The following is a 9,364-nucleotide window of genomic DNA, read 5'->3' as shown; positions in this document are numbered from 1 at the left end:
AATGTCGATGCCAGATGAGTGATATCAGTATATCTGCTTTAGCAGATCATTTGGATGTCCAGGTGAACGAGCAGGACCTAAAAAAATACTCTGGTGGCGGGATATTTCATACTTTCTCATCTTCATCTTGGTGAGGGGAAACGGGTAATTTGATAGAAGCTATAGTCTTATATCAAACAGGATGCGAATGCTAGTAGTTGTTTGCTCGAATGTCATATCGAACAGCGTACCCAAAGGATTTTGAATTCCAGCCTGCTAACCACTGATAATGTGATTTTGTAGTACGTGCTCTCCAGTTTTCATCCGTGTGTAGGCTGTTTACTTTCATAATAATAATTATGATACATGCCTTATTTATAACTCATCTAGACAACAAATTATTTTTTCCTTTTCTCTTAGTCTATTTTTTTTAAATGAAAATGAAACCACAGAGTAGTTTGATCATACATACCATTTCTCTTTTTAATAAAGTTTCCCAGATTATAAGACGGCTATTTGCATTTTTTTTCACTAAGTACTACCAATCCCTGGACTTGGCATAGGAGATTGGTTAAAAGAGAACTATCTCTTAGATTTAGCAATTATCTTAGTTGTACATGCTAAAGGAAATGAAACAAAAATAACAATATATCTCCAGGAATAATAGGACTACCCCCCCCCCCCCCCCCCCCCGACCAAACATTGTTACCTGAAATGTACCATACTTCTTTCTCTGCCGGGGTCCTTTGAGAAAATCAGTTACATTTAGATACATCTCCTGTTACAATGCAGGACGTGTCCTTGCTCCTGGCAGGGCCCCTCTCTCACTTGGCTCTGGACCTCACCATTCTTACTTGCTCAAGGACTTCACTCCCTCAATATTTTGTTTTCTCTCTGAGAGGAAGTCGTCAACGGTACCCACCACTGAAAGTAGAAAACAGAGGGCTGTTGTCCTCAATTTCATAACCTAGTTTCTCTGTTCCCTCCGTAGCAGAACTTGCTACCTGTAACCACCTCACCTCCCGCTTTCCTCAACTTATTCCAGGGGCTTCCAATCCAGTGTGCCTTGCTCCCACATCCCAATATGCTGTTGTCAAAGCAACAACCATGATGCCATTTCCAGTGGCTTCTTCCCCATCTTTATTGCCCTCCACCTCTCCGCAACAATCAGTCGACGGCTCCTTCCTTCTTAACACCCTCCGGTCCCTTGGCTCTTCAACATGAACTCCCACCAGCCTTCCTTCTTCAGTTGTTCTTCCTTCTCAGGCTCTTGCTAGTTCCTTCTCTCCCTTATAACTTAAGTGTTAGCATGCCTCGGGGCTGGACACTGGACCCTCTTCTCTCTTTTGCCCTCTAGGGTAGGCTGAATAATGTCCTCAAAGATTTTGTGTCCTAATCCCTGAACCTGTGTTGCCTTCTATGGCAAAAAGGACTTTGCAGGTATGAATAAGTTAAGGATTCTGAGACAGACTACCTAGATTGGCCATAAATAAAGTCACAGTGTCCTTCTAAAAGGGAAGCAGAGGGAGATTTGACTATAGAAGAAGGCAATGTGACAACTGGAGCAGGACATTATGCTGCTGGCATTGGAGACAGAGGAAGGGGCCACAAACCAACGAATGCTGCTCTAAAACCGGGGAAAGGCAAGGGAACACATTCTCCCCCAGAGCCTCCAGAGGGATCTTGGCCCTGCTGGCACCTTTTGTTCCAGTGAGCATGATTCTGGATTTAAGAGCTCCAGAACTCTTAGAGACTAAATGTGAGCCATCAAGTTTGTGGCAATTTGTTATAGCCTTCTCCATACCTTATTTTATGTATCTTCATGAATCTGAGAACCATCTTTATGCTAGAAAATTAAAAATGTGTTTGGGCTGCAGGCCACAAATCCTGCTCAAGCAGGATCACTGTGGCAGTCTCCTAACCAGCCTCTCCACTGTCACTCTTGTCCCTTCCAACCGCTCCAACAGCTGCAGTGGTGTTCTTCCAGATCTGACCATGTCATTTCCCTGGGGAATACCCTTTGGTGTCTTTCCATTTCACTTTTAATTATATCCAAACTCCTTACCTTGGTCTAAGGCCCAGCCTGATTCGGCCCGTGCCCACCTCTCCAACTTCATCTCTAACTCTTCCCTGATCTTTTATCAGGTCTTGTGCCCTGCTAGTTCTTTCCTGCCTCAGGACCTTTGCACAGGTTGCTTTCTATGCCTGGAATACTCTTCCATTCCCCTCCCTCTCTTTCCTAGCTCATCTGTGAGCTCCCCTGACTGCCCTCTCTAAAGCAGATCTCTCCCCTTGTTATTTCCTATCTCCACTGTTTTCCACTGGAGCAGGGGTGGGGGCAGGGCAGGTGGGGAAGAAGATGTGTCATTCAATCCCAAAATGTACCTTACACTTAGAAACAAAGCAATGTCATCAAAACTAAGGAGAGTCTAAGAAACCGTCATAGCTAAGAGGAGCTAAGGAGACAAAGAAACATAATGTGGTATCCTAGATGGGATCCTACAACAGAAAAAGGATCCTAGGTAAACATTAAGGAGATACGAATAAACTAGATTTTCACTAATATTAACACATCATACTAATATGTTCACGGGAGGGGGAGATGGATGCAGGAAGGAGTGGGGGTAGATGGGAACTCCCTGTACCATCTGTTCAATTTTTCTGTAAATCTAGCGCTATGCTACAAATTAAAGTCTATTTTTTTATTGAAAAACAGTGTTACACTTGTGTGACACCTTAAACAGTAAATTGATAAATGGTTAAACGAATACTGTTAAATTGTAATTGTGATTATCATTAGAAAGGAAAAATAGGGGTGCCTCGGTAGCTCAGTCGGTTAAGCGTCCGACTTCGGCTCAGGTCATGATCTCATGGTTCGTGAGTTTGAGCTCTGCCTTGGGCTGTGTGCTGACTGCTCAGAGGCTGGAGCCTGCTTTGGATTCTGTGTCTCCCTCTCTCTCTCTGCCCCTCCCTTGCTCGTGCTCTTTCTCTCAAAAATAAGCAAAACATTTAAAACAAAGAAGGAAAAACAGAGGGCACAAATAACAATATTCCCATAGCATCCATCAATCGCCAGGCACTGTTCTTGGCACTTTACATGTGTTAACGCATTTGATTCTTAGCACAATCCAAAGAGGCGTAACACTTTACAGATGAGAAAACGGAGGCACAGGAGGATGGACTAACTTTCCAAGGCCCACAGCTAGCTACCAGTAGTGCCAGCATAACAAGAATATACAACAAAGGGCCTAATTCAGTTTATTTACTCAGGGAAGACTTTCCTAAGGCAATGACATCCAGCTGAGGTGAGGAGGGTGCGTTAGGCCAAGCAAAGAGGCTACAATGGCAGTGTCTGGGGCAGGGAAAGGCTTGGAGGAGGCCAGGGGCTTGGCCAACTTGGAAAACTTTAGGGGAAAGTGTGAAGTTTGGTGAGGCAGGCAATGGCCATGCTAAGAAACAGGGATTTTATCCTAAACCCATTGTACACTTTAAGCAGGGGGGTGGGGGGACGTGATCAGATTGGGTCTTTTAAAAGTTCCCTCTGGCAGCTGTGGGAGCAAAGTGGGCCCACACCTAGGGGATATACTCCTGTATGTGGTAAGGAGACAGGATGGTGGCCTGGATTCCAGTGTTGGAAATGCAGGTGGAGAAAAACCATCAGATTTTCTATATTTAGGAGAGAAGCGCCCGGTGAATTCGGAAATTGGTTATGGCAGCTGGAGAAATGGAAACGTGAGAGGTGGTGCTCGAGGTTTCTGGCTCGGTGGTAGGGGTGGATGGTGGGGCATTCCGCCAGATGGGGAATGGGGAAGACGGGAGTTCCGGTTGAGAGGAAGGGGGGTGGACTGCACTCCTGGCCGTGAGGAGTCTGAGGTCCTGTGAGCCATCCAAGTGCAGAGTTGCGCAAACTGTTGGATGAGCGCTCAGAGGACAGGCCAGGGTGGAGATCTGCTGGAGGGACCTGAGGGCACACGGAGGAGGCCTGCACGGACCTGCCCAGTAACAAAGGGCAGAGAAGGCAGCCCAGGCTAGCCCAGCCCAGCCCGAGGAGCCCTCTCGCTTAAAGGTCCTGTCAGCTCCTAATGTTGCCCGCTAGAGCATCTCCTCGTGTCTACTTCTGCTCCCGCTTACTTCCCGTAAGCGGTTCAGGAGCAGCCGTCCCCAGCCCCACACCCGTTCATTTGCGGACAGCCCGAAGCTGGCTCCCATCCCGAGGCTCTGACTGGGAAGGCTGGAGGCAAAGCGCGGACCGGGCAGCAATAAGGGAAGCGGGAGGCTCCAGCTCACCACGGACCTCGCGCCTCCCCTCGCGCCCAGCCCCTGGAAGGGTCCAGAGTCCCCTCTTCTCTACACCTCTTATGGAAGCCGTTGCTCTTTGAAGCCTTTGCGGCTCCTTTTAACCCGATTCCACCGTGTAGGAGTGTTGCGAGTGGGGCGTCAAGGGGGACCATCCTGTCTCCAGGGTGAGGGGTCGCTTACAGAAATGATTTCAAAACTCCCGGTCCGGGAAGAGGGGAAGGACGAGGCCGAGAGGGGCCGAGCATTTCCCGAGGTCCCGCCCCGGGGGAAGACCCCTCGGCAGAGGTGCGTCCCGGGGTCGCGCGCCGGCTGCCCGCGTCACCGCGGTTTCCGGCAACTCCACGTCCCCGGCATCTCCGGCTCCCCGGTAGTTCCGGAAGAGCGCGGCGCAGCGAGCGAGCGAGCGCGCGAGCCGGCCGGGGGCGGCTTCTGCCTCCGGAGCGGGGCGGAGGGGTCGCGGGAACGAGGAGAGAGGTTCTCGGGCCTGCGGAGGCGGGGCGGCGCGGGGCGCAGGCGGCGCGCGCATCCCGGGGGCCTGCGCGGGCCGAGCGCTCGGGGGCGGGCCTGCGCCCGAGCGAGCGCGAGAGCTCCTGCGCCCGGGCGCACGGCGCGAGCTGAAGCGGCGGCGCTGTGGCTCGCTGGGAGCCGGGCGTCTGCAGACACAAAGGCTGGTGGGTTGTATGAGCAACCGGGGAGCCGGCAAAGGGAAAGCGAAAGCCGGGGGCGCGGCAGGTGACGGAGAAGGCGCCGCGCAGTCCTCCGAACCCTCCAGACGTCGGCGGTACCGGCGCCTGCACTCCTGCGCCAGTGGGGCCGAACCCGCGCGCCTCAGCCATGGCTATCGCCCACCTGGCCACCGAGTACGTGTTCTCGGACTTCTTGCTGAAGGAGCCCTCGGAGCCCAAGTTCAAGGGGCTGCGGCTGGAGCTGGCAGTGGATAAAATGGTCACGTGCATCGCGGTGGGGCTGCCCCTGCTGCTCATTTCGCTGGCCTTCGCGCAGGAAATCTCGATCGGTAAGGCCAGAGGGGCGGGGAGGGGCGGGTCGGCCTGGCCGGCGCTCTCCGAGGTGCCGGGGTCTGGTGGGAAGTGATTTTACTGCGCGCCCCTGTCAGTCCTGGAGGCTGCGATGGATTGAGCGTTGGGAAGAAAGGTAGCCCCAGTTTTATTCTTTGTCCACGTGGTTCATTTATACCCCTGTGGATCCTGCTTGCATCCCGACTGCTCAGTTCTTCTCTCTGCTCCCCACTGATCCCGACAGCGGCTTAGTGTTCATGTTCCACACTTAGGACCGGCGCCCTTGCCATCCGATTTGTCGAACGGCCTCCTGTCTCCTTCCCGTACCCCTACATTTGTGCAGTTACCTAAAATTTTGTAGCAGAGAAGTTCCTGAGTGGCTGAATAGAGGATAAGTACTCCATGAAAAGTGTGTGCGCTCTTCATTGCCTGACATTTAGTTGATCCTTACTGAGACTTTGGCTCTACAGGGTTGTTGTGAATCATGGGAGAGAACTGCACTTGGCAGATGTCAGAGGGATACCAGAATTCTTCATGGTTTGGGCAGGATTACATGGCCAATAAGAGTCTGGTCTTCCTCAGATGTTCTGACTTACACCATCGAAAAGGATGCTTATGAGTCAACAGGAAGTCAGTGTATGACAGCTAGAGACTGTTCAGTGAGGGAGAAGAGAGACCCGTGGGACTGGGCCTTGGGGAAAGCTTATGTGAGAAATTGTGCTGGTCCTGAGCTCTGGAGCATGGGTGGGAATTGAATAAGCAGAGGTGAGACCTTGGCCAAGATTATGAGATCGCAGAGAATGTTGCATGTTCCTGGAAGGAGAGAGGCAGGAAGGTTAGTCACAGTTCTTGGGATATGAGCATGAATATGGGTCCAGGTCAGTTAGAACAGAAGAGTACAGACTTGATTGTTTCAAAAGTGCAAAGTTACTGTTTGAGCAGAGGATGGACCCGTTGAAAACAGTCCTTAATAATAAGCCTGATGGTAACATGTAGGGTCAGTGAAGGGAGTTGGAGCTAGGGAGGCCGGATGCCAGAAGCTGGGGCATTGTTTGAGGTCTTGCGCTTGGGTGGGGGCCAGGACTTAAAGGGAAAGGATGGGAAGGGTGACTTAAAAGAGATCAAGGAGCAGTAAGCAGCACTTGGGTACCTAGTTTTTAATGGGCCATGAAGGGAAGAGACTGACCAGAGTTGTTGTAAAGGCTGCAGGCCCGAGTGATTGGAAATGGTGGTTGATTAGGAAAGGGTTGTGGTGAGCTTGATTTTGTGATCTACAGCACTAAGTCGTTAAACTTGGCAGGAAATTGCCAAATTCATTGTGGAAAATAAGTGTTCACCTTGTCTTTGGGCAGGCATAGTCATGGGGTATCCTTCCACCTTCCAGATGGCCAGGAGTTGGGGAGTTCCAATAGAAAGGAAAACCAGCAAGTAGCTTGGGTCCTGGAGATAATCTCTCCCTTCAGCAGGTGTTCCTTGAGTACCAGCTGTGGGCTGGACCAAGGACCCAGGAGTAAAGGATGCATGGTCCCTGTCATGGAGAAGCAACAGTCTTGGGCATCTATCTGATGCCAGGAGGGAGGAGTTGGTTACCCTCTGTGATCAGACTTAATGTCTACCCCCATATTAGAGGGATTCTGAAGGCAGCTGCACTGGAAGCACTCTCGACACATCCAAGTCAATGGGCTGCCTGAGAGGCATTTGGTTGGCATTGGAAGTGGGCTTACCCAGCAGGAGCCTGACCTTATGCTATGTGCAGAGCACTGCTGTGTGCTGAGTGGGACATGAAAGGACTTTGAGGCATGGTCTTCTTCCCACCCTGCAAGAGTTTACCGTCCGCCTGGGCGCTAGAACAGACATGCTGACAGGTGCCATTCAGCAGCGTGTGACTCAGTGACAAGACAGTGTCGAGCTCCGAGCACCAAGCAGGTGAAGGCTGGCAGGGACTGGGGTGAAGCTGTGGAGAGACCCCCATTCTTCTCAAGGGCTTCAGGACTTCCAGGGAGAGGACAGGCATGTGGGACGAAGCCAACAGGACTAGGGAAGACCTGTCAGTACTCATTAGATGAAGCCAGAAAGAAAGACATTAGAGAGGAGAAGAGAGGTAACATAAATTAATGCATGGAGTTGGTACAGCGGGGTCATGTCAGGCAGTATTGATTTTTGGGTAATGTCGGCTTTTGTGTAAAAGCAAAAACAAGCAGAGCAATTAAGGAGAACAATAACAAAGAAAGAGAGTAGTAATTTAACATGTTTATTTATTTTTTACTGTTGAGAGAAAGCGAGCGCATGGGCAGGGGAGGGGCAGAGGGAGACGGAGAGAGAGAATCCCAAGCAGGCTCTGCTCTGTCCCACAAACCATGAAGTCATGACCTGAGCCAAAACCGAGTCAGATGCTCAAGTGACTAAGCCACCCATTCTCTCAAAGAATGAATAAATAAACTTAAAAAAATGTTTTTTAATCCTCTTTTTTTTTTTTAACATTTTATTTATTTTTGAGAGACAGAGACAGAGCGTGAGTGGGGGAGGGGCAGAGAGAGAGAGAGAGAGAGAGAGAGAGAGAGACAGAATCCAAAGCAGGCCCCAGGCTCTGAGCTAACAGCACAGAGCCTAACACGGGGCTCGAACCCACAAACCCCAAGATCATGACCTGAGCCGAAGTCGGACGCTTAACCAACTGAGCCACCCAGGTGCCCCCCCACAATCCTCTTAAGCATAAAATAAATTTTATTTTCCAGTTTCTGAAAACTAAATTTTCCATTAACTGATTTCTACAAAACAGGATGCAGGTTGTAACTGGGTGACAATTTTTACTTTAAGAAAACATTTTTACTTTAAAGAAAAGATTCTAATAAATCTGAAAATGTGCACAGACTTTTTTGAATTAAAAAAGTGTATGCATATGGAAGCAGAGTGTTGAGGACTGGAGAATGTCCTCGTGATAAAACATATTAGGCTTTGTATTAAAGGCTTCTCTTTAGTCTTTGGCCCATTTTCTCACTAGTTCAGCCCACCGGGCTCCTCTCAGAGAAAAAGGGACAGACCCTGCCCAGACCACAGGGACCCGCAGGTGGGGCAGTGAACGACCTTTATTTAGGCCCTGCTGGGTGCTGGCACAAGGGCTGCAGACAGAGTCCCCTCCACAGAGATTCTGGCCCCTTCACTTCCCATGGGCCCTGGTGAGGGGCTGCTTGCAGGGATGAGGATTGCTGCAGGGGTGGGGAGCAACAAGGGACTCCACCTTGCTATTTGCCCACAAGGTGTGGGTCATCATAGAAGCGATGAGGTGCAGACGAGCAGAGAGGGGCTGGTGCCCATGGTCAAGGTAAAGGGAACTCCGGTAGCGCCTGTAGCCGCCTGAGGCTGGGACTGCTTACTGATCCTGACTGCCCCGTGATGGAGAGAAGTACAAGCAGAAACATTCTGGAAGGAGTTGCTAGGGGACTCCTTAACCCCTGAGTTGTGGTTGGGAGCATTTTGAAGGCTTTTGGATAGTGAGCCACTGACTGTTGAACTGATGTAAGAATTAAATAACTCCTGGTCTGTTTGGGCCCGATGCTTCTACTCTGCTCTCCTGAAACACTCCAGGCCCTGCTCCCCAGAGGGTAAGTTGGGTATGGAGAAGAACAACCACTCAATTTTACATCACCTGGCACGCAGCAGAAGACGGTCTAAATGTAATTGTGACCGGACTGGGACGATCACATGGTGGGAGCCCGGCAAGGCAGATCTGACGCTCTGTTTGACCAGCCCTCACTTTTTCTCTCTCCGAGTCTGGCATCATGTCTTGTACGCCACACGCGCTCAGTCAGAATGTGGTGAAGGAAATGCTGGAGCACGTTCAAGACGCTCTGGGGTCCTCTCTTGGACTGCAGCTGGGCTGAGGGGGAGCAGGGGCATTCCGGGAAAGGGGAAGCATGGAAGAAGGGAAGCCAGGTTCACATGCCAAGGTCAGGCCAGAGGTTGCAGTTGGCAGGTCCTACCCGGTGCCTGGAATTCACCAGCTAGAAGCGTGGGGTCCCTAGTATGGAGAGGGAGATTCCCAGTCGCCGGGATTCCCAGGTCTTTTAAAA

General features: G+C 50.7%; 1 protein-coding gene across 1 annotated transcript in view; it reads left to right on the top strand.

The window, feature by feature from the left end:
• The first annotated feature begins 4,941 nt into the window (after positions 1 to 4,941).
• Positions 4,942 to 9,364, top strand: part of PANX1 (pannexin 1) — a 50,598-nt gene continuing 46,175 nt past the window's right edge. The window contains exon 1 of the mRNA XM_047070654.1: positions 4,942 to 5,293. Coding sequence (XP_046926610.1) covers positions 5,113 to 5,293 — 181 coding nt within the window. The 5' untranslated portion in view covers positions 4,942 to 5,112. The remainder of the gene's footprint in view (positions 5,294 to 9,364) is intronic.

This window comes from Lynx rufus, unplaced genomic scaffold (assembly GCF_022079265.1).
Source record: "Lynx rufus isolate CCGP_SWC_20201006 ecotype Redwood Valley unplaced genomic scaffold, mLynRuf1.p SCAF_9, whole genome shotgun sequence".
Classification (NCBI taxonomy): Eukaryota; Metazoa; Chordata; class Mammalia; order Carnivora; family Felidae; genus Lynx; species Lynx rufus.
Note: the sequence above shows the minus strand (reverse complement) of the source record. Positions and strands in the feature narration are given on the sequence as shown.